The sequence below is a fragment of the Berghia stephanieae genome, chromosome 8, assembly GCF_034508935.2.
Source record: "Berghia stephanieae isolate SIO BIC M18660-M18661 chromosome 8, UCSD_Bste_1.3, whole genome shotgun sequence".
Taxonomy (NCBI): domain Eukaryota; kingdom Metazoa; phylum Mollusca; class Gastropoda; order Nudibranchia; family Aeolidiidae; genus Berghia; species Berghia stephanieae.
Genome location: NC_088367.1, coordinates 13,103,079 through 13,128,816, shown reverse-complemented (window position 1 = coordinate 13,128,816; position 25,738 = coordinate 13,103,079). Strand labels below are relative to the sequence as shown.

Genomic DNA, 25,738 nt, shown 5'->3' with positions numbered 1-25,738 from the left:
CATGCGGGAATCTCTTTCTTTCTTTCTCCCAAGCACTTCCTGTTTCTCATCAACATGGCCGATCAACTGGAGGTAAAAGCATGGGAATTTAATTTTTATTAAATGGTTGATTTATTGTAGTTTTGAAATTAAGTTTTGATTGGAGTAGATGAAGACGGATCTGTTTATTTTCTCAAAAAGATTCATTATCATACATACTTTGATTAAGATTGTCTGAGAATGCATGCGCTCCCTTTTTTTTTTTTTGCGAGTCGAGTGAAGAGAGGAGCGTGAATTAAGAAAACGAAGTTGCGGCGGGCATTTAGAGACCCGACACCAACTGGAAAGTATGTCAAAGAAAAAAAAAGGAACCAAGTGAAGCTATTCTTTCAATATTTTTGTGATATTTTTAACATTGACATTTTTAATTAGGTAAAATTAACATTAAAATTAGGTTAAAATACATTGTTTCAGTCACGACTTGCACCCCCCACTCCCATTCTCACACTCACTCTCACTCTCTTTCACACTACACCGCCCTACGCCAGGGCTGTTTTTCCGCAAGTTCCCAACACTGACTTCGATTTGTTATTTAGTTTTACTTATGATTAATATTATATTATTTATATCAAGGACGGAATTCGGTAAGAGGGGGGGGGGGGGGGGCTTTTACTTTTTGTATTTTTTTCCATTGCCAATGAAATGGCACAGGTAGGTAGTTGCATGAAAATTTGAGATTGCAGCAATTGTTTTCAAAACAGTCTCATGCTATTCTGCAAGAAATACACTTTTCAATGGTACCAAAATTATGACAATGTGACAATTAGAACCAAAGTTACGGGATTATTAGTCCGCAAAAGTGGACCAAAATACTTAATATAATTTAAGAGGAAAAAAGAAACTAAAACTGTGACCAGAGAGCAACCGAAAAGCGGGGGGAAATGGAAAATCATGGTTATTTGGGGTGGAATACATATAAAACCATATATCAAAATGATCGCAAAGGAAAGACGAAGCATATTTTTTAAAAATTAAATGATTATTATGCAATATTATGCAACGTCATGCAATTACATAACCCTAGAAAATGAAAAAAAAGGCGCGAGGAACGGATAATAACTTTAAAAACAGGTTTGAGGGTGGTCTTCTTCCAGAGCATGCTTACAATACTATGGCTATGATTAATTTTGAACACAAAATTTGTTAAAACAAGAGGAAAGGAGCGTAAACGTATGAATTTAGACACTAAAGTTGTGTCCTTGGGGAAGGCACTTAATATTTGGCATTGGCAAATGAGCAACAGACGAAAGATGACTGGTATTCGGAGAGAAGAAAAAAAACAAAAAAACAATGAACAGGGCTAGAAATAAAGTTGAACAAGTGTCAGTAAATGCAACTTGCAAATTTACTGCCCAATGTTTTTGCATCCTTGGACAAGACATTTGGGCACCAACAGTACTCGGGAGAAACAACAAGCTTGCCGCTTTATATATGCAAACATGGTCAGTGATAAAAATGCAAAATTAAAAACAAGAACTACATAAGAGTGGTAGAGAAAACTTAACCTGAAAATGCAAAATTGAATATTACGTAACATATTACATAATAACAAACAATAAGCCGATAAATACCGACACTTTGCAAACTTTCTGCAACATAGGCATGTCATATATCAAACTGAACATCTCGAAGAGATGTATCATATGACTAACTATTAAACTACATTAAAATTGAAATGAACTTTAGAAAATATGATAATTGCTTTGCATTCAACATCACTAAGAGAACAGATAATTAAAGGGTACTCACGTACTGACTCGCTTAAATCCATAAGATGGCTGAGATGTGGCAAAAGACAGAAGACAACAAAATCTAGACACTCTGGGTTGTTGGCTGCATGGAATGTAGACACAGGCAATATCCAGGTAATGATACTGAATAAATACATCGAAGTCCAAGCAATGATACAGAAGTAGTTGGGGAGACTGACGATCAAATTCATGTTGTTACTTCAATTTCATATTTAAAAATACAAGGCAGATTATTGGAGCTGGAGGCGGCAGACGACGGGAGTTGGAGGTGGCAGACAATCAAATTCAAGTTGTTATTACAATTTCATATTTAAAAATACAAGACAGACGACTGGAGTTCGAGGTGGCAGACGACTGGAGTTGGAGGTGGCAGACGATCAAATTCATGTTGTTATTTCAATTTCATATTTAAAAATACAAGGCAGATTATTGGAGCTGGAGGAGGCAGACGACGGGAGTTGGAGGTGGCAGACAATCAAATTCATGTTGTTATTTCAATCTCATATTTAAAAATACAAGACAGACGACTGGAGTTGGAGGCGGCAGACGACTGGAGTTGGAGGCGGCAGACAATCAAATTCATGTTGTTATTTCAATTTCATATTTAAAAATACAAGGCAGATTATTGGAGCTGGAGGAGGCAGATGACGGGAGTTGGAGGTGGCAGACAATCAAATTCATGTTGTTATTTCAATCTCATATATAAAAATACAAGACAGACGACTGGAGTTGGAGGCGGCAGACGACTGGAGTTGGAGGTGGCAGACAATCAAATTCATGTTGTTATTACAATTTCATATTTAAAAATACAAGGCAGATTATTGGAGCTGGAGGCGGCAGACGACGGGAGTTGGAGGTGGCAGACAATCAAATTCAAGTTGTTATTACAATTTCATATATTCAAAAATACAAGGCAGATCATAGGAGCTGGAGGTGGCAGACAATCAAATTCATGTTGTTATTTCAATCTCATATTTAAAAATACAAGACAGACGACTGGAGTTGGAGGTGGCAGACAATCAAATTCATGTTGTTATTTCAATTTCATATTTAAAAATACAAGGCAGATTATTGGAGCTGGAGGAGGCAGATGACGGGAGTTGGAGGTGGCAGACAATCAAATTCATGTTGTTATTTCAATCTCATATTTAAAAATACAAGACAGACGACTGGAGTTCGAGGCGGTAGACGACTGGAGTTGGAGGTGGCAGACAATCAAATTCATGTTGTTATTTCAATTTCATATTTAAAAATACAAGGCAGATTATTGGAGCTGGAGGAGGCAGATGACGGGAGTTGGAGGTGGCAGACAATCAAATTCATGTTGTTATTTCAATTTCATATTTAAAAATACAAGGCAGATTATTGGAGCTGGAGGAGGCAGATGACGGGAGTTGGAGGTGGCAGACAATCAAATTCATGTTGTTATTTCAATTTCATATTTAAAAATACAAGACAGACGACTGGAGTTCGAGGCGGCAGACGACTGGAGTTGGAGGTGGCAGACGATCAAATTCATGCTGTTATTTCAATTTCATAGTTAAAAATACATTTCAAACGACTGGATATCGAGTCGGCAGACGACTGGAGTTGGAAGTGGCAGACGATAAAATTCATGTTGTTATTTCAATCTCATATTTAAAAATACAAGACAGACGAACAAATTCACAAGGTGAGTACAATACCAAACTTGAAAACATCAAATAAAAAGGAATCAATAAACATATCCAATCAAAAAAATGAAAGGTCAGCTGTGACCATGTCAGCCAGTACAGCACTCACGTCCATGTCATAGTCCTCAGAAGAGGACTCGGCAGCATCCAAGTCCCAATAACCTAACGTGAACTTTGATGGTCGAGACTTGGTAGCAGGAATGACTGCACGAATCCTCCCCCAGTAAGTTACATCAACTCCCTCTTCCGATTCCCAAGTATGTTGAAAAAGGGAGCCGAGAACATCCTCGCGGTGAATTATTTTATTTATAAAGCCCTTCTGTGTCAAGCTGAGTCCCTCATATATTGAATTTGTAGGATCCTGCTTTATGAGGGACTCCTTGACTTCTTTCTCCAGTGCCCGCCTCATCTTCTTGTCTCGTGCCTGCCCCACCAACAACTGCCTCTCCTGCTTAGCAGCACCAATGTTTTTGGACCACCTAGAATGAGCTGCCCTTAAATAAGAGCCCCTCTTGACAGCATACTTTATTAGTCGTTCCTGTGTGTTGCTGTCATGAGTGTCAAGCCAAGGAAGGGTCCTGTTGGTTCTTGCCTTGACTTTTGCATCCAGGAACCCTAATGAAGCATTTGGGGCACGCCTCCATAAAGCATCTGTCATCCCCAAACTCCTCTCTGCCCAAATATTATTTGGTGAAGCAGACTTCGTTGACTGAAGGTCAGCATCTGATGGCATCGATAATATGCCAGTAATGTATTTTCCCAGCTGATTGCAGGTCACCTTCTTAAATGCTGCAAGAATGGCAGTTAGATATTTCTGCAACAAAGCTGGGTCCTCTGTGTTTCGCAGGGATGTCAATACATTACTCGCAGGAACAGCATTATCAAATACATCCGAAGATGAGGTGAGCATATTTAGAGGTTGCTCAATGAAGGCTGTCAAGTTCTTATCAAAGAGCCTGATATACTCACCCATCTCCAGATTGCTCAGTCTATGGCTATTCCCATAAAAGAGGGTCATCCAAGGGCCTGTTATCAACTTCCCACACAGTCCAAGAGCTTGGAACTGGGCAACCATTCGATTGTCATTCAAATCCCTGAGCAAGGTCCGACGGGCTTCAAGTCGACAAAATCTGTTGACAAAAATGGGTAAAGGTAAACTTGTTTGTCAATTGGTTATCAATCACCACAAAGGCAGATAAGATAATTAACTCAAACACACAAACAATAGGTCTATTAGAAAAAATAAAGAATTGAAGCGAAACAGCTTTTAAAAGACAAAAACTATTTAGGCTTCTTCAAAGCACTATAAATTATAAATTTAAAAAATGTGGTGAGAAAATGTGAGTCAAGAGCCTTTTGCACGGACTAAACTTTGTCATCCACAGTGGTACTCAAAACAGGGATATACCGTCGGAAGGCCAGCGAGCTACCATAAGACCACGAAGCCGTACAAATAGTATAATTTGATTTATCTGGGATCTTACTATTATTAAAATGAATGTGAATCATTACAGAGAGAGAAAAAAGTTTGTAATGGACATAGGCTTAAAAAAAAATGAAATACAAGATAAAAAGAGTAAAGTACCTCTCAAGGTATTCAAGTAGTTCTGATTTGTACGCTACTATGCTGCCAGCCATTCTGAACATTACATGCAGTCTGTTGCCCACATAACGGACAAATACATCCGAGGGGATGTCCTTTCTTGCCATGAAAGACTTGAACCCAGACGGATCCCCAGTCTGCTTGTATCTGTAGAGGATCAAAAATGAATGTAAAAATAAATATGATTTGTTAAAGAACCAAGGTGACAAACAAGTGATAGTGTCCTGAAAAAAAGGATGGTAAATAAATTTCGCAAGCAAGTTCAAAATGTAAAGAGCCATTAAATTGTATATATTTTTTCCCCTCAAATATATTAAATTCTCTTTAACACCTCTCTTCATAAACTGTAACACTATTTCCTTGTTTCCTCATCAAGAATATGTGCATTGGAAATTCACTTTAAAAATAGGAGCAACGATGAAATCAACAATGAAAACTGTCATCAGCCGATTTATGATCAGATATGGCCCTTCGTTATTTAAAACAATGCAATGATTCAAATTTGAACCTTTTGATCCAAAGGCAAGTGTCTTGCCACTTAGACCTAAAGCCTAGAAGTAATAGAAGAGATAATATTTGTACAAAACAAGTGCATTAAATCTGACAATGAAACTAGGGGAAAAAAATCATGCCTACCTGATCTTAGAAATGGCATAGATGAAGTTGGCAGCACAGCTGTCACCTCGACCATTGCTTGGAAGCCCGTTTTCCTTGTCCAGAGCTGAACGTGTGTGGGAAGCAAAGCCATCCAGGGGATGAACATTACAATTCAGCTCCATAATGTCCACCTCCAACTCCTCTTTCAACTGTTCCACAACACAGTGGTTGACTGGAGCACGATCACTCACTGTGCTGGAAATCTTAGACAGGAAATCATTCTTTATTGAAATGAAGTCCTGTCCACTGTAGATGGAATAGCTTGTGGCTATCTCATCGATAACCGAGATGATGTGACGAGTGTAATCCTTTGCTGATCCACTAGCCAACTCGGCTATCGATAAAGTAAAAGTTGCACTCTCTGTTGAGATGTGAATTTGATTGGCATGCTGAGCTGCATAGGTTGTTGCATCCCAACAAAGAGTGGCACATTCACATTTAAGTACAGCCTCAGCAACCTGAAGATGTGACAGAGCAGATAATTCATAAGCCATCCTGGCAACAGTAGACTTATGAGGCACCTTCACCTCATTTGAATTCCCAAGCTCCTGTAAAACATAACTCACAACGCCTCCAGAATGAGCTACAGGAACCTGAGAAATCAAAGTTTTATATATCACCTTCCTCATTTTAGAAGAATAATGCCTCCCTCCTACAGGCTCAAAATCATCCACCTCCTCAGCTTCCTCAGTTGAACTTACAAGATAGTCATTTGCTATCTGTAAGTTCTTTACCTCCTGACTTAGGTTTGTCAGCTCCTTGTTCACAGCATTCAATTGGTCATCCAACTCTCCAACTGTTTGTTGTTTCCCATCCAATGCCCGCCTCAACCTACGGTTTTCTTTCTCCAGCTCAGTAGTTGAGGGTCTGGCCTCCAATGATCTAATTTTTCGTTTTAAAAAACGCCGCTCTCTCCTCAGGACTTTCTCAGTGCTGCACTTTCTGGCAAGCGCCTGAGAAAGACGTTTGTTTTTCAGGGAAAATGTTCGTGCCCGTCGAACCTCAGCTCTCAAGCGTCGACATTTAGACAATGCCTCCTCCAACTCAACTCTCTTCTGTCTACAGCGGTCACAGTCCTTTCGTAGATTTATTGAATGGCAGACTGATGTTGTAGTAGTAGTAGTAGTAGTGGTAGAAGTAGTCGTAGAAGTAGTCGGCAGCACATAAGGTGTCTGCATCAAATCCTCTGCCTTCCTCCAGACTCTCTCATACTTAAGACTTTTTACACAATTTTTCATTGTGTTCAGCAATTTCCCTAGATGAACTTGGAGAGCAGCTTTGTTTAGGGCTGCCTCCATTTCCAGAAAAAAAGAAATTGTCTTGGGTATGCTTTTCCCATTCTTCTGGAAAGCATATAGTAAATGCCCATTCTTCAGTGATGTACTGTTGAATGAGCAAAAGTTTTGAAATATAAAGCTATTGAGCTCATTGATGTTTCTTGGAGTAGACATTCTGGAGTATGATCTGTCAGTTAAAAAAAAAAGGGGTGGAAGAGACAAAAAAATAATAATTACAACAATATCCTAGAAAAAGGAAATGAAACATGAAAATGTGGTGTCATAATGAACGTCTGACTCTGAAAACAAAAAAAGTACTTCGATTATGATTAAATCAACAAAATTAAAAGTTATATAATAATTTTTGTTGTGGTAGTAAAGAGTAAAGTAATGAATGAAATATACTTTCACTTGAATTGACTCTATCATGCTATTCTGTATTATTTGTATTGAAATTAACCACATTAAATTAAACCAACACTTAACCTGCAGAACAAACAAAAATAAAAGATAAAAAATAATATCAATGGAACATCATAATTTTTAGTTGTCCGGTATCATCCCAGTTAAAAAGTCATTTCAGTTTCAACATTCATTCATAAAATAAAACTAAAATTATGGATGGGACTATTTTCAGTCTTTTTACAGCAATTATTCAGCTTGAAATTATTTATACAAGTCACAAAAGCAAACGCAGTCGATAGTTTACAGACTGCACTGTACACAGGAGACTCGGGGATACATCGAGAGGCAATCCTGGTTGGCCGTCGCCAACTTCATGAACACGCGTCGTATTTAAAGTCACTAAAAGACGCTTTCGCCAGCATCAATCACCACCAAAATTCACACAAATAGAGAAAAATGGTTGGCGAATAATATAACATTAATTAAAAATAGGTAATATAATGAAAAATGTATTTAAAATGAAGTTAAAACTTACCAAATTTTCAAACAGCTGGCATCAGAACAAAGAATGAACGGATTAAAAATCTGAAAACGCCGCCTGACGCGCTGGCTTCTCCTCTTTAAAATGAGACCGGAAGTGACGAAATTAGTGCACAGGAAGCGATTCCACGGCAATGGAAGTAAAACTATGTTCACCGGTTAACACAATTTTCACTCCAGAGCCGTAACATCGATATCGGGGCTCGATCAGCGGCTCAGCCACGGGCGATGCGACTACCTACACAGGCTCAGGACTAGGACCTTTACTTTTACTTTTGCTATTCACCTTCAGTGGCCTTTAATGTAAATGTAAAGGAACTTGTGGGAAAGACTCCCAAAATTTTATGCCGAACTTGCCTTCAGAATCAGAAATTGCCCTCGTGCTGAAACCCCGTCTAAAAATATTTTAAAATTTATAACGCAGCAGTGGATGTTCTTTTTTCAGCTCAGTCTCAGATTCATGAAGCCGATGGTTTTACTAATTACTAAAACTAAAATAATAGGGTTTTCAGCCTAGCTCGGTACCTGGGTGGGGTTCCTGACCTCCCATAGCGGGCAGGGAGGTACATACTGTGTCCTCTATCCCCTTATATCTGTTTTCCAACATGCTTTCTGTCTGTGTCTCAGAATGAGATTACTTGGTTTTGTCCTGGCACTGGCCGGAGTCCTAGGGGAGGGAAACAGTCGAATGCATAGTTATTGTTTTGGGAGATGATATTTTTTTCCTTGTAAATCATTTCTCTGTTATAAGTTATGTATTATTATTTTTATTTTGAATGTATAATGTAAGCATTTGAGTGTGTTCCTCTTTGTTGGGATTTGTGCTTGTGTCTGGATGAGACTTATAGGTGATCTCAAACTAAGTACATTGGTGTAGGCACTTTGATAAAATTTTCAAACTCAAAATATCTTGATTTGACTCAGTCAGGGGGATGGGACTTGAAAAAACATAAAATTTGATACCTTATTTGTTTCTCTACGACCTACGGTTCCAGAGTTATTTATATTTTTCTACTGAAATTGTTTGCCAATTTTACAGAGAGAATCTGTGATCTCACTGCTGCCTCAAAACCAGCATCTCGCGGCTATCGGGAAATTTTGAGTCTTGCAGTCAACATGGCCCACTTATTGTTTTCAGTGATTTTGTTTCAATTAAAAAATAAATGGCAAGTGTTAGATAGCATTTTAAAGTTTAAAGGTCAGAAAAATAAGCTTTATTTTCATATAAATCATTTTCATGTATGGATAGTATGGAAAAAATTAAGGATAAATGAAAATGGAAAAAAATATGAGGTTTTTGTCCTAAAAGTGGGGTTGGTAGCGGGAAAAATAAAATAATGAGCGAGTGTATTAATTTTGATGAAATTTGGCAGATATTCTTCAATTAATTGTCTATCGATGTATAGGGAAATTCCACAGGTAACGGACTGACAAATCAGACCAAAAATGCTTACATTTCGTGCTCTGAAATGCAATGTATTTATTGTATGGAGCTAATATTTCCCATGGACATGTATCATGTCCGTCCTTATCATATATCAAAAGGATAAAGATGAATCTTTATCAACTTGAATTTTTTTGACATTATAATGTTGGTAACGGACTGACATCAGAAAATCCATCTTTTTCAATTTGATATGTAGATGGATCAAACTTTCTGAAGTTAAACCTTCCAGTAACAAATAAGTTCTTTTACAGTAACCACGAGATGTTGTTCTACAACCCACTAGCAATATTTAAAAGATTGTCCAAAATTTGAATCTGCAGTCTTTGAAAAAGTGTCGGTAACGGACTGACAAATGGATGGTAACGGACTGACACCTCTGAATTTTATTACCCAGAATAACGGTTACTACATAAAATCCAGAGCAAAGAACACATTATGTAATTATGAGCAACACTGAATACCCAGTGTGATTGATCAAACCAATACTCTTCTTTATATGGATGTCAAGCTACATTGGGCATGATGAGTAACTCGATGGGTGACATCTGATTACCTCAATCCCAACTTTGCTTTTGAAAAAATTAAATAATGAAATAATGATTCGTGGAGCTGAAATCTATTCTGTCAAAGTCAAACAGGAATTTTATTTCAACTATGAAATTAAATTATCCAAAAAAAAAAATGTAGATAAGAAAGGACTTTAAAACTGGGGAAGGTTTAACATTCTTATGGTACTTATTTTTGAAGCTTAACTTTTATTCTGTATTTCATCTTGATTCCTCAAGATTAGGAATTGTCAATAGGCCATGACCGTCACTGCAAACTGGTCGATAGTATTGGCAGTCAATCTCTTCCTCATCTGCACTTGACCAGAAAGCCAGTTATAAGATCTGAGAAAGATCTTCAAAAATTTCATTTGGACCATTTTATCCTTGATTGTTACAATTTTCCTATGCAGATTGTGGGATTTCTCTTAGAAGTACATTCTGAGATTCTGGGGGAGCAAAATAATCTTAAGCCAATTTTGATTCCTGGATGTAATTCACTAACAATCGACAACCTCTTTTTCAGGGTTTTTTACAGGAAACCTTTTTTGAATTTTCGTCCTCTCTTTTTTCATCTCTCACAATTATGAAATCTTTTTCCCTTGGTGCTCGCCAAGAGTACTTCTTGTCCAAATAGAAATTTTCGATCAACTTATTTTATTTCATCTTGAAACCCCATTTCCATGATAAAAACATTTCAAAAACCTTTGGCTGATGTATTGGGTGCCCTTAGCAGTACAGGCATAGTTTAATATTTTTTTTTTAATTTTTGGGAGGATTGTAGACACTCAAAGTTGAATTCAGTATTTTACTTTCCTGTGCTGAAATGTGAGGCAAATGTGGATTAACGTGTGCTTGGTTTACACTTTCTTTTGGAGTTGAAGATTGATCGGCTTTTCTCTTCTTTTTTTTTCCATTTTGCTTGAAAAATCCTGTTATTTCTTTTAAGCGTCCTTTACAATCACTTTCAAGTTTTCTTTGAGACTCCTGCTTTTGTTGCCTATCTTTTTCCTAAACAATGTAATGCCCATCAGTTTTCAGTCTTTCTTGATTATTTGAACCATGGATAGAGTAGGCATCTTGAACCTGTGAATAAAGAAATTGAGCGAAATTACATCATAAGCTATGAAAGTCAAATCGGAATAAAAAGCAAATCTTGTTTTCAATATAGCAAAACTAAGAAAATAAAACTCATTTCTAACTTGTATCACATTACTTTGTAACAACTAAAATATTGACATTATACACAGCTAAACAGCTTGCTGACCCACTACATTTAAAGCCTCAGTGACTCAAAAGTTTTTTCCACATTAATTTAAATGTTTGATTTTTTTTTTTTTTCTCCCAGGGCTTCTTGCCCCTTTAACAGAAGACTACTACTGGCTCCATTGTCATAAGGATATTATAGAACAATAAACAGTGTTTTTCCCTCAATTCAAACATAGCAAAAATCTTCAAGTGATCAAAAGATTCATAAGCTTTAAAAGATTCAACTTACCTATTGCAAAATAGCAGGCTTGATGTTGAAGACCAGTGTTTGAAATTTTATGATCCAAATGTTTATAAAATGGCTGCCTCATCAGGTGAAACACATTGGAGTGGACATTACTCCTGAGACTTAAAAAACAACTTTTATATATTGTTTTTGAATTAAAATAGAATTAGTCTGTTACTGTCAGTCCGTCACCCTAAAAAATGTCAGTCCGTTACCCAACAAAAGTACCTTAAATGATAAATTTCTTGAAAAATTATCTTACAGTGCTAAAGCCATTCATGTAAGAACAGAAAATCTGAAATAGTGAGTCTGTACAACAATGACATCTTTCGTAGATGAAAAAATACTGTTTTAATGGTAATGGACTGACATACAATTTCCCAAGGTCATTAAAACAACCGATGAGGACAACATTTCATTAAAATCGTAAATTTGAATGTTTATATAGGTTCCTGATACTTATAATTGTTTTAATATCAATAAACAACAGCAAAGGTGACTATAATTTTGTAGAAGTTGCAAGATTTATAATATTGAGAAAATATTCTTTTCGTTCTTCAAATAGGGGATACCCTTATATAAAGCTATAACAAGCATCCTGTATCACAAATATGCACGAAATATCCTTATATTCATAACCCTGAATGATTTTCCAACAAATTGGTACCAAATTTTAATATGTTCTTAAGAATTTGTAAAACACCCCTTCGGTTGACATTTTCGTGGAATTTCCCTATAATTAAAATGTATCCATAATTTAAAAAGTTCTTGTAATTCAAAAATTTATAAATCTTTATTACATAAGCTTTCTGAGAAATACAATCAGGAATTAAGAATGAAATACACCGTTAGAAAGCTTGTTTTGTGCCCTTTATAATGATACCAAAATTAGTCACATAGGTTCACAAATAACGCCATGGTGACCAACACAGTAAAGGGTCAAAAATAAAGTTCCAAAAAACGAGTTTCACCTTACAGTGAGCCTATCGGCGGCCACTGGACTGGAGTTATCAAAGTGCCTACATTGGTGGTATGCTCTTGGCATCTACATCTGATCCCTATTTGTTCTCAGTTCCCCTTTGTCTTACTTTTTCTTGGGCGCTTTAATTGTAATTCTATAACTTTTTACTATCCGATTTTCTTCCTTTTTACTGGCGCTGATATAACCTAAATGTGTTGCAAGCGCCGTAAAACCCTTAAAAACATTTAAAAAAACATAAACAACTATCTCTGTACGTCTTTGGAAAAGGCTCATTACTCACATTCTCTCACCTTACTTGGGTGTAAAATGAGTTCCTGGTCGTTAACCGCATTAACAGGCGGGCGTGTCTTATTCTACGTGTTACGAGTTGCTGTTGGTCATGGACCATTTGTAAAGCACTTTGAGCACTTCGTTTGTGGATACTGTACTATATTTTAAAAAAGCTGAAGTACTCTATTGATATGCTTTACTGTTACTGTAATGAAAATGAAAACTATAGGAGAAAAGATTGGCCCCATTTTATCTTCTGCTTGACTTTATTGATCTTATGTGACCAAGCATTTCATTTATACAACTAAAATGACTGCTGTGTATGTAGGTTAGAAAGAAAAAAAATATATATATATATCTGGCAAACACATGTCTTTGGAGGTGTTTGCAAGTAATGATTTTCTTCGTTTCATTTTTTCCCCTGTTTAGATCTATAGAAAAGAAACCTCATTTTACCCAGAAAAAAAACTGCTGTACATAGCTAAATCAACATCAATTATTCCTATTTCTTTACTCTTGGTTGGTTCAGGCCACCACACAAATGTTGATTTGAGAGGAGATAGAATTCCTTGTAGAATATTCAGTTGACCTGTCTTCCAATTTTTAAATTTCAGTCCACACCAAGCAGTTCTACAATGGCGATGGAAAACAAAAATATGAACAATGCACAGACAGCCAGTGCTCCTGCTGTAAATGGACACCAAGAGACAAATCCAGCTGAAATGACATCTAAAGATTATTACTTTGATTCCTACGCTCATTTTGGTATCCATGAGGTAATTTTTCATTTTCTTTTTTAAAAAACAATGCGATGCTTTAAAAGATATGCTGTTGATGATTTAGAGTCCTTCTCGTGACTGCAGCTGATGCCTGTTTTATTTCAATATTCCCCAGGAATAGACTAAATAATAATTTTATCTTGAGTTAAGAATATAAAGTTTTTGTTTTTTTATGGGTTATGGTGTAAAATTTAGAATTTTAATCCAATTTTTTTTTTGTTATTTAGGGTAATTTCCTATGCATTTACAGTCGTTTCAATTGATTTTGCCACCTCTCATCGAAGCCATGGTCTTCATGATAGGAGTCTTGTGGTCAAAGTTGAGGCAACATTAATTTGGCATATGACGGTCGCATCTTTTTCTGTGGTGGGAAAGCTGCATACAAATCTGTGCCAACATTTGTATGATGACAATTTAAAAAAAAAAATCTAAGTTAAACTTATGGTACATATATTATACATCATTCTATGGTCTTTGTCTCCGAATTTTGTCATTTTCAAGACATCACAAAATCTCACATCACATCATTCATTGTTTAGCACCTTCATGCCCATGGAACGCATTTAATTTGATTCACCATTCTTTATTATTTGAATTACCGGCCATTTGCCATTCATTGAATCGTCTACTGAAAGTGCTTTTAAGTTCATTTTGTGCCATGGTAATAAAATCAGCCAAACAGCATACCAGAATAAAACACGAGTTTGGGAGGAGTTTATTCCTCTCTTCATCTCATGTGTCTTGTTATATATTGGAAAGAGTTATGGCCCATGCTCCAATTGTGTATTTATCAGAGATTGTTTTCTGGTAATATAATGACATTTATTGTCATAGGGTTATATATTTTATGCTTAAGTGTAAATTTTCTATGCTGGTGGGTATATTGTAGTTTGAATTAACAATGGATTATCGCCATTTTATGTAAAATTATACTTATTAATTTATACTAGGCTTTATTGAAATTGAAACTGCCTCATATCGAAGCCACTTCTTCTTAAATTATAAGTTATTGTGGTCAATCATGAGGCAAAATAAATTTGCATATGACGGTCGCATCTTTTTCTTTCATGAGAAAGTTGCATACAATTATATGTAGACATAGTTGTCAGACCAAGTGTAGACATGCCAACTTTCTTGAGAAATTCCAGAGTTGTTGGATTGTTTGTTTTTATTCTTTACTGTTCCAGAGAAGAAAAAAATCATTATTATTATCTTTATTTTCATTATCTTATTGGTGCAAGATTTTCGGCTTTTTAAAACATGGATTTTACTTTATATTCAGTTCTGAATCATCTCAACTTATTACCAATAGATCACATTTCAAAATAAGTTTCAGGCTTTTTAAAATTTGTTAGTAGAAGTGGATTTCAGGCTTTTTTCACCTTACCCACTTGCACCCGTGCTATCGTGTCTTCAATATATCTCGAGATTTGGCCAAGAATTTTCCATTGTTGGCAGGTCCTGCTGAAAGCATGTGACATTGTTTTGTTCCATCTTTTTTTATTTTTTTTATTTTGCCAGCGGCCTTTTAGATCCACAGGGCTCATGGAGCAAGAGTTTATCCCTGTTTCTTTAACAAAATATTTGTTACTATTTAGGTAGGCCGTTTGTCTATTGCAAAGTCTTTTCTGTCCAGCTTTCACTAATAGGTGGGACAGAGGGGTCAGGAAAAAACCTAGACTGCAAATGAGACTGATGACAGCCTCTTTGCTTGTGAGTTGAGTACTCCGTCAATTGAGTTAACAAGACCCTTGCTTCCATAAATTTAATGGCAATTTGTGTTATTTTAACAGCTTTTGGTTGACTCAAATTTAATATTTGAACATCTGAATGTTTTAAATTCCAGATTATTGACTTTCCTCAGACTTGGAGGGAACTATCTTTTGTGATGCAATGTCTCAATTTTTAAAAGTAGAAAAGTTTTCAACCTCATATCGAAGCCATGTCTTCTTTTGTTATAAGAGCATCGTGGTCAAAATTGAGGTGACATTAAATGGTATACGACGGTCGCACCTTTTTCTCTGTGGAAAAGTTGCATACAAATCTATACCAACAGGTTATTTGCATTTTAAAATTAGTAATTTTTTTTTTTTAATTACTTCATTTATTGGGATTAATTTCTCTAGTCATTTTTATTTAAAAAATTAAAACAAATTTTTATGTGTCATCTGAATTTTGTTGATTCTTTGGTTCATCCATTTTATAATTGTCTTTTGTTTTTTACTATTTACCAGGAAATGTTGAAGGACGAGGTAAGGACTTTGACCTACAGAAATTCAATGTACTACAACAAACATTTGTTTAAAGACAAAGTAGTCCTTGATGTTGGATGTGGAACCGGCATTCTTTGCATGTTTGCTGCCAAAGCAGGGGCCAAAAGAGTTATTGGGGTGAGTTATCAATGTGCAAGTGACAAAGAGTCTCGTTTTCTATGCATTTGTTTATTTGCTTTGTCTATGTGTATGTAAATGATTGTAGTATTATATATTTTTTAATGCTTAAGGTTAAAGTTTATATCTATAATTAGTTCATTTTATTACTCAAATTGCCTGTTGTTTGGTAGATATATGAAAATGATTTAGGAATTGCTTGTATTTCAAATTCAATTTTGATCATTGAATCGTGTTGCATTTGAATAATATATTTTTCTTTTCCACAGATTGAATGTTCCAGTATCATTGAGTATGCAGAGAAAATTACTAAAGCAAATAACTTTGATAATGGTAAGAAGCCTTGACGTTATCCTTTATGCTTTACTTATAAAACTTTACGTTACTTTGGGCACTTGAATCATTTTTATTTAAAAGGCTTGTTCTTTGACAGTTGACCACATCAAGTATAATTTCTCTTCAAGTTGGTATGATTATGCAAGTAAAATCAGTACCTTGAACATTTTCTCTCCAATGGATTGGGATGATCAATTTAAGATTAGTTTTCCATTTGTGTCACCGGTTGATCCTCAGATTTTTTATCAACCTTTTTTGTTCCGGTCCATGTAATTTTATTCTGCTCTTGCAATTCGAAGTTACTTCCCTACTTACAGTCATATAGAGATATAAAAAGTGATTTTAGTTTATCTTTTGTAGAAAAAATTTCGGCTATTTGTTTGAATCGAGTCTCTCTGCAAATGTTTTTAGAGGGTCGACCAGACACTTGGAATAGTTTTTTCTTGGGATCAACTTCTTTTCACTGAACTCAAGCCTTTGTGTCTTTGCATTGTTATTATTATTTTATCTTGTTATCCTCTCCCTTTAAAAAATCTAGTCTTTGTCTGTGCTTTTTGGGAGGGAAACAATGCAAAAACTCAAAATACAGGCTATATTTTATCTTGAAAAAAATGTTCTCTTCGGTTTGTTCCATTTCTTTGTCATATAGGTTTTTAAGATTTTTTGACTCCAGCCACAGAGTTGCATTCGCCTCTTTGACTCAGTAAATCTTTTTAAAAAGTAAGATTTAGTTCCTTAGTTCAGTACAATAAATGTGTTACACGTTGTTTTGTTTCAGTGATTACTCTTGTCCGCGGCAAAGTTGAAGAGGTTGAGTTACCTCCAGATATCGGCAAAGTAGATATCATCATCTCAGAGTGGATGGGATACTGCTTGTTTTACGAGTCAATGCTTAACACAATCATCTTTGCCCGAGACAAATGGCTGGTAAGTGAAGTCATCCTTTTTAAAATTTTAATAAATTTTTTTGTCTGTTATTACAGCCAAGTATTTATTATGGGACCCTGGCACTTTTAAGTAGATAATTTTTCATATTTTAAAATATCTATTACCTATAAGGAATTTTGTGTCGTTGTAGCAGAGTATGGTGAACATTTTATATTAACTGCATAACTGCCAACCCTCTCAGAACCTGCAGGTGTCTCCCGGAAATTTATAGATTAAAATTTTGTTGAAAATTCAGTTTCAGCATTAGGATGGGACATTACAAGCAGGAGATTGATAGTGCTGGCTATAAAGTAATCATGCATTGGCGCTATAGATGCTTTCCTGAAAAAGTATTGGCCTAAAATTGATATGAGAACTTGTTTTTGCATGCTTGTGTATATATTTGGTTATCTGTTGTTTTTTTTTATTGTTGGGATTGTATTTATTATTTACAATTAATCCAGTCCAATCCATACTGAAATTGGACTCGACATAATATTGGATGTTTTTTGCCATTCCAGGCTCCAGGGGGTCTCATTTTCCCAGACAGAGCTACCCTATACATCACTGCTATAGAAGACAGACAATACAAAGATGAGAAGATCAATTGTGAGTGTTTTTTTATATTTTTTTTTAATTATTATTTTTTGTTGTGTGTTTTTTTTTGTTTGTTTGATTTTAAATATATTTTTTAAAAACCAGAATTCTTTTTCAATCATTGGAAGTTGCAGCTTCGCTTAGTGCAGATAATCACAAGTTGATGTCTTGTTGTTTTTTACAAGACGAATATAGGCATACACACAGACATACAATCGCTCTCACACAAACCCTATTTTTAAAGACTCACATTCACCTTTTTCTCTTTCATTGTATTAAAACATATATTAATTTGTGGCTTTTTAAAAATGTGTCATCGTTGGTGTATTATATTTTACTTCAATATTGATTGAGTGGTGCTCGGGGGATAGCACTAATAGTGAAAATTGTCTTTATGTTGTTAGACATGCTTAAACATGTTTAAGTATGAGGTCACCAGATCATTGGATTATTTGACTCATTCTAGATTGTAGCTGTACACCATCATAATGTTTGGAAAAGAAAAACGTATTGGTGATCATAAATTACATAGAGAAATTTATAATTTCATTGGCCTCAGTCTTATTACTATATATATTGTTTCGTTTTTTGGGGTTTTTTTGTTCTTTTTTTATTAAGTTGTGAAATAGTTACGCAGATCTTGGATCCTTAAGCGTTTAATTGTACTTGATGTTGATGGTGGACACGCTAAAACATGTTTGAGTGTCGGGTCACCAGATGAATAAAGAGGAAGAGGAAAAATATAAGGAGAAGGAGAAGAGTATTATACAACATTAAAATCCTTGCGTGATAATTATTTGATGTTGGGTTTTTATAGTATAATTCAGTTGATCCCCTTTTTTATTTATTTATTTTTGGTTTATCTTGTCATGGACATCTGGGATTTTAGAATAGCTAGGATAGTATAAATTAAGAGATAAAGCATTTTTTTAAAAATCTCTTACACCTTTCAGGGTGGGACAATGTGTACGGCTTTGACATGAGTTGTATACGAGATGTAGCCATCAGAGAACCCCTAGTCGATGTTGTGGATCCTAAACAAGTTGTCACCAATTCTGTTTTGGTCAAGGTAATTAAAATATCTCTCTTTCTCCTTCTGCCCCCCCCCCCCCCCCCCCCCCAACCTGCCAATCCTTTCAATGAAAGTAATGAGTGCACGTGTGGGCCACCATATGATTAGCATGCACAGTCCCCTGATCTATGATTGGTTATTGATCAAAGCCATACAGCACAAAATGTGTGACTCAACTAGCTATAATTTGGTTACCTGGGTGAGGTTTAGGGTCTTTAAATTATTCTGCCAGGATATTTCATCTTCGGCATATTCCTAATGTAGAAATGTTTTACGCTGCTCAGATTGATATGTTATTTTGTCAATGACATCGATTGGATTGAATAACAAAGACTTTTTGATCTTAATGTACCATTGTTTAAGTGATTGAGATATGATTATCGATCTCACATGAAAGTGTTTATAGTATTATTCCTTCAATTTGAGTATAATATGAAAATTTAGCTGTTTAATATTTACATTAAGATGTGATTATCAAACTCATTAAAGCATTTATACTATTGTTTCTCAAAAGTAAAATGAAAATTATATATTGAACTTAACAGGGCTGCCAAGTGCCCCGCATTTGGGACTACTGTCCTGCTGTCCCATATCACAACCTCATGTCCCGCATTTCAGCCTAGTTGATAGTTATTAGTGTTAGGAGAATATGTTATTTTATGTGTTTATGTGCGTGTGTGCATTTATCTAGAGGCAGAAATACCGGATAAAATATGCAAAATGGAAAAATATGTTTGAATAGTTTAAGTTATGGTCTATTTTGTTATCATCTATGATGGTCAATCAATACACATGTGTGTCTGATTAATCCCTTTGAATTGTTTGAAGTTGATGTTACGTATTATATTTGGGGGGGGGGGGGGTCAATGGCCGGGGTATTAATATCTACAGTCTACAATTCTTGTTTTATTAGGAGGTGGATATGTACACAGTCAAAGAAGATGACATTGCCTTCAGTTGTCCATTCCGTCTGACTTGCAGGCGTAATGATTATGTCCACGCTTTGGTCACTTTCTTCAACATTGAGTTCACCAAATGTCACAAACGCACAGGTTTCTCCACATGTAAGTATTTAGAATATAAATATAATATAGAGTTGAACATTTATATAATGTGGTTAGTTAAAATGAAATTAGAATTCAAATCAATCTTTCAAAATGGAGCAATGGAATGTGCAACAGGTTTTGCCAAACAAATTTTATTTTGTTTACATTTGGTTGACTGCTTTAGAATCCCAGATTTGATTACACTATGCTGGGCATTTTAAAGTGATGTTTCATGGAAGTGATGGAAGAAATTGCGCATTTTCATTTAGGTTATTGTAGATTTTTATTTTAAGATTTAGAATTATTTATTGATGTATATATTTATATTTTTTGTTTTTGCTTGTGACCGTTGTCCATTGTTTGTTACATAAACATTTCATCTGATTTTTTTCTTCTTTTTTGGTCAAAATATTGCTACAATGCCTGGAGACCTATGAATAGTTTTCGTTGTTTTGATTAGTTTTTCTGAATTCTCTTTGTCAACAGCTCCAGATGCCCCATACACACATTGGAAACAGACAGTATTTTATTTGGGGGATAATGACCTCACTGTCAAGAAAGGTGAAGAAGTTGACGGCGTTCTCACCATGACACCAAATAAGTCGAATAAGGTAAGTTGTAGTTTTAACATGTTTTTTATGTTGCGATGGAAAGTATGTTTACTAAGGTCTTAGAAGCGTTTTCAGTCCAGCAGAGAGCAAAATAGATTAGTTTATATCGGCAATTACTTGTTCCCTTGAAACTCGTTATTTTTAGAATTTTAAACAGGCTTTTTGTTTTAGTCGCTTATATCAAAGCCCTGCTCCACCACCGAGTGAAAATCAGTTTTGAATTTTGAAAATCCATTCGTAAATAAAGAAAAGTTGTGCAGTTTCAAAGGTGTCATTTATTTGGATGACCCCAAAGGGAGGGAAAAAATGGAAAATATGGGACGTCTTTTCTGCATTATTATTTTTTTTTTCTAGTTTGTGGCTGTATCTCGTTTAATACATGGAATTAGAGATTGACACTTGGCAATTTTATGGCATTTTTACCAGAAAATATGGTGGAGACATCAGAAGAGTTCTAACTTGTATAATTTTGTATGGCTAGGGTCAACTGTAATTTGTTTTAAAATATACATACTGATCATTTGGAACATTTCCGAAGTGTAATTGTGTGTCTACAACCCATACATATGATATGAAAAATGCCTGCTAAATTATTATCAATCAAAAACGTCCTGTGAGACCATGACTTCTGTTATTTTTTGGTATTTATTTGAGAGAGTGTGTGTCAAATCTACTGTGAAGAAAAGAGAAATTGGAAAATTATATTTCAAAGGGGAAAGAGTTAAAAAGTCAAATTATCAACTGATTTTTAAAACAAAATGCGATAGCTGACAAGGTCAGCACTATGACGTAACAATGAAAAAAAAATACCTTGAAAAGCGTGCAAGAGTTTGTGTCCTCGGATTTTCGCACACACGACTGCCAATTTTGTTGGGGGGGGGGGGGGGGTTTGCTTAAATTTTATTCATTGTTTTTCTTTCTCGGTGACATTAATCCAATTCTGTTCAATTTTTGTTTGTTTGTTAAATTCAATTAGTTTTTTAAGGGGGTCAGTGGTGAAAGCCATGTGAGTTTCTATTCAGCCACTTTTGAAGATGAATTTGGTCAGGTGGGAAGTCTGGCCATCTGGCACCCTTGCCTCGCTGACGTCATTTTCGTGTAGAGCGATCTGTCTCCTCTTCTCACTCATTGAAGTGCAAATTGGGTTGATGTTTTGTGATAATACATGCCTTGAATTTGAGCCATTTCGGGACCCAAATTGAGGCCCAAGGATTTCCGTAAGATCGACATTGCTAGATAATGAGCTTTTATTGTCATTCAATATTGTTTACTTTCTCCTTTTTCCAGAGAGATTTGGACTTCACCATCAGTGTTGATTTCAAAGGGGAAGTGTGTGAAGTTTCAGACACCCTGCTGACTTACAAGATGAGATAATCAGGAGGTTTTTGAAGTCTTGTTGATTACATTTTTTTTTGTTAATTTTTTTTTTTTTTTTTTGTTAACATTTTTTTATTACACAATTATCAATGAAATGTTTTAAGAAGGCTAGCTTGGAGGTTGGTGTTTTTATACAAAGTGGGTGTTCAATTCGCTAATTGTACAGGATTGTCTTCCTCTGTTACATGTGAATGTTAGGAAGGCAGTCTCTTGCTGAGTGGAACTGACGGGGCTCCTGGCCAAGAAACTTAACAATTTTCTCGGGGCTGGATGAACCCACATAAAACTTCTATTGACATTCACATGAAATATGATCATGTCTTTGTATTAATAGTGTATCGTGTGGTTAGCTGGAACAGTGTTTGTCTCAATATAAGTCTATAGTTATATATCTTGGGGTTATTTTTAAAATATCAGTTTATGCTTGAATCTTGGGGGGGGGGGGGGAGAGGTTGTCATTTCCTTTACTCCATCAATGTTTACTTATGTGTAACTCACACAGGGGAAAAGCATAAAGAGGATAAATTTGTGTGGAACTTTTCTCCCCCTCCCTCTAATGTTGAATTTCCCTAGACTTGCTTGAGATAGATGCATGTTTCAGTTGCCTTCATGTGGCAAAAAGCCCAAGTTTTAATTGTAAGCTTGTTACCATCGTGTTTGGTTACATCTGAGAAGGGAAGGGTATGTTGTTGTGAACCGTTGGATTAAAAATGTATTGTAAGGATAGAATTAACAGATTGAAATCAAAGCATACTCTCAAATAAATTTTTCTAGTTTTCAATGCTGTCTCCCATAGCATTAGCAAAGGCAAATTTTGTTTCTACACAGAAAAATATGATTCTATTTGAGGGTATTCGAGGTTGTGACAGAGGATTTTTAAATTAACAATCCTACACCAAAGGACAAAAGAATAATGTTAAAATCGAAAAAACAATCAGATTCACGGGATTAAATTATATAAAATGCCTTAAAATGTGCGGGCAACTTTCTGTAAATTTTTAAGACACTTCCTGCTATTATTCCGTCATTTTCTTTTAAGTAAATTTTAAATTATTTGACCCAAAGAAATTGGTGAAGTTTCATCAATTATATAAATCTTGTATCGATATGTTATGTTACAGGCCCTCTGACAAAGTCTCATTTATTGGTTTGTGCAAAGAAAAATTCAATTTTTTTAAAATTTTTTTTTTAAGCTGGGATTATCGGTAGACCTGCCACTCTTACAGCTTTTTTCGATGTTTATCGGGATCTAAAATTTGCAAAGTTCTGATTTTTTTCTCTCTCTCTCTCAGTGGGGTATTTTTTTTTTTTTAATGGATAGGTTTTCAAATTGAACCAAACTGCATCAACTTTAAATCATTTCAAATCAACAATTCATATAATTAAGATTGGAAATCCTGCATTTTGTTGTCATTTCCTTTACTCCATCAATGTTTACTTATGTGTAGCTCACACAAGGGAAAAGCATAAAGAGGATAAATTTGTGTGGAACTTTTCTCCCCCTCCCTCTAATGTTGAATTTCCCTAGACTTGCTTGAGATAGATGCATGTTTCAGTTGCCTTCATGTGGCAAAAAGCCCAAGTTTTAATTGTAAGCTTGTTACCATCGTGTTTGGTTACATCTGAGAAGGGAAGGGTATGTTGTTGTGAACCGTTGGATTAAAAATGTATTGTAAGGATAGAATTAACAGATTGAAATCAAAGCATACTCTCAAATAAATTTTTCTAGTTTTCAATGCTGTCTCCCATAGCATTAGCAAAGGCAAATTTTGTTTCTACACAGAAAAATATGATTCTATTTGAGGGTATTCGAGGTTGTGACAGAGGATTTTTAAATTAACAATCCTACACCAAAGGACAAAAGAATAATGTTAAAATCGAAAAACAATCAGATTCACGGGATTAAATTATATAAAATGCCTTAAAATGTGCGGGCAACTTTCTGTAAATTTTTAAGACACTTCCTGCTATTATTCCGTCATTTTCTTTTAAGTAAATTTTAAATTATTTGACCCAAAGAAATTGGTGAAGTTTCATCAATTATATAAATCTTGTATCGATATGTTATGTTACAGGCCCTCTGACAAAGTCTCATTTATTGGTTTGTGCAAAGAAAAATTCAATTTTTTTTAAATTTTTTTTTTAAGCTGGGATTATCGGTAGACCTGCCACTCTTACAGCTTTTTTCGATGTTTATCGGGATCTAAAATTTGCAAAGTTCTGATTTTTTTCTCTCTCTCTCTCAGTGGGGTATTTTTTTTTTAATGGATAGGTTATCAAATTGAACCAAACTGCATCAACTTTAAATCATTTCAAATCAACAATTCATATAATTAAGATTGGAAATCCTGCATTTTTTATCAATGCAGATTTTTTTCATTAAATGTTAGATTTTAGCCCATATAAGATTGTTTTTGTTTTTGTTTTTTTCTTTGTATAGCAGGTCGTCTTCTTGACAAGAGGTTAAATTTTTTGTTGTTGCCATGACACAAGATCGTCATCATCCATCGGTTGCTTTGTACATAGATAATGATCTGTTGTTTTTTTTTCTGGAGATGACGATATGTTGTGTATTCTTTATCTTCAATGTTACTTCTACTAGATGGCTGGTTAAGGTTGATATTGTATAAATTAATGCTCAGCATCGTCCATAATTTAGTCCAAGTTATTGTATAGATCATCTTGTTGGCTTCATGTTATATTTTATCTAGGTTTTTTTGTTTGTTTGTTTTTTTTGCTTAATAAGCTTTCTTTTTTTAAAGGATCATCCCAAAGGGAGGCACTTACTGTGTCTTCTATCTCCCTATATCTGTTTTCCAACATGCTTTCTGTCTTTGTCTTGGAATGAGATTACTCGGTTTTGTCCTGGCCCTGGCCGGATACCCTAACTGGGAGGGAAACAGTCGAATGTTTAGTTATGGTTTTGGGAGATGATTTTTTTTTTTCCTTGTTAAACATCTCTGTTGCTTACTGTAATTTTTAAAATTTAATATTTTTTAAAATTTAAACATTTGAATTTGGGTGTATTCTTCTTAGTGGGGATCTGTGCTTTTGTCAGCTATACACAATGGGAGTATACTCTTGGAATCTACATCTGTTCTGTTCTATATTTGAACCCTTCCCCTTTGTCTTACCTTTCTTGTGTGCTTTCATTTGTAAATCTATAACCTTTTTGACTATCATTTTCTTCCTGGTGCTGAAATGACGCAAATGTATCGCAAGCGCCGTAAAACCCTTAAAAACAAACAAAAAAAATTTTTTTTTAAGGGTCAAATTTTTTTTTTTTTAAATTTTTGGATGATTGTCAGGATTTATATAGAGTGTAAGTTATTTTATTTCATTGTTTAAAAGTTCGATTATCTAAAGATCAGTGTTTTCACATTCATCCTTAAATATTCATCTTTCAATGTTTTTACCAGCCGAAAGAGACAGTCGTCTATTGTTTTTGTTTTAATTTTTGGCTTACTGCTGAATGAATTCAATAGTATAGAGCCCTTTATATGTCTTGTGTGTAGATTGGGGGGCAAGGGAAGAATTGAAACGAAGAAGAAATAATATTTTGGGGGGAGGGGGTTGGGGTCGTGCGGTTAGGGCAGCATACATTTACAATTATAAAGAGATATTTAGAAATATTGCAATTGTGTAATGTGATTTGAACATCAAATTGTAATATAAAAGCGTAATTTTTATTATAGATTGAGATATTGTTTTGCAAAACTTCAATCATTATCATTATCATCATCATCATCGTCATTCATCAATGCATGCTTGTCCTTAAGCCCTCTGTTCGTTGAGTTATATGAATTCTGTTCTGAAAAACCAGTTTTGTACATTCATGCATATTATTGATCATTTCTGTTGCACATACAAAATGATTGAATTTGGAAAACAAAATAAAAAAATGATTTGTATTATTTTA

General features: G+C 35.0%; 2 protein-coding genes across 3 annotated transcripts; one reads left to right on the top strand and one right to left on the bottom strand.

The window, feature by feature from the left end:
• On the top strand, nucleotides 1-25,738 carry LOC144978188 (protein arginine N-methyltransferase 1-like). 2 transcript variants are annotated; one of them, XR_013646479.1, is made up of 11 exons: nucleotides 1-72; nucleotides 13,299-13,460; nucleotides 15,698-15,853; nucleotides 16,123-16,186; nucleotides 16,968-17,116; nucleotides 17,638-17,725; nucleotides 18,667-18,782; nucleotides 19,699-19,849; nucleotides 20,318-20,442; nucleotides 21,730-23,110; nucleotides 24,066-25,738. XR_013646479.1 is itself a non-coding variant. In XM_078923928.1 (10 exons), the coding sequence occupies exons 1-10, from the start codon at nucleotides 55-57 to the stop codon at nucleotides 21,814-21,816; spliced, it is 1,116 nt and encodes a 371-aa protein (XP_078780054.1). In that variant the 5' UTR covers nucleotides 1-54; the 3' UTR covers nucleotides 21,817-25,738. The 2 variants fall into 2 exon arrangements, 1 of the variants encoding a protein (XP_078780054.1); XM_078923928.1 differs by having other exon boundaries at nucleotides 21,730-25,738.
• Nucleotides 3,386-8,030, bottom strand: LOC144977914 (uncharacterized). The gene is made up of 4 exons (XM_078923328.1): nucleotides 7,941-8,030; nucleotides 5,703-7,187; nucleotides 5,049-5,213; nucleotides 3,386-4,593 (listed from the first exon to the last, which is right to left on the bottom strand). Exons 2-4 carry the CDS (start codon nucleotides 7,172-7,174, stop codon nucleotides 3,522-3,524), a joined length of 2,709 nt encoding a protein of 902 aa, XP_078779454.1. The 5' UTR covers nucleotides 7,175-7,187; nucleotides 7,941-8,030; the 3' UTR covers nucleotides 3,386-3,521.

Coding starts and splice junctions, on each gene's coding strand:
- LOC144978188 (XM_078923928.1), top strand. Junction 18,783..19,698: donor CCAATTCTGTTTTGGTCAAG/GTAATTAAAATA, acceptor TTGTTTTATTAG/GAGGTGGATATGTACACAGT. Junction 19,850..20,317: donor ACGCACAGGTTTCTCCACAT/GTAAGTATTTAG, acceptor CTTTGTCAACAG/CTCCAGATGCCCCATACACA.
- LOC144977914 (XM_078923328.1), bottom strand. CDS start 7,174: ATGTCTACTCCAAGAAACATCAATGAGCTCAATAGCTTTATATTTCAA. Junction 5,214..5,702: donor TATGCCATTTCTAAGATCAG/GTAGGCATGATT, acceptor GATCCTCTACAG/ATACAAGCAGACTGGGGATC. Junction 4,594..5,048: donor CTACTTGAATACCTTGAGAG/GTACTTTACTCT, acceptor TTTTGTCAACAG/ATTTTGTCGACTTGAAGCCC.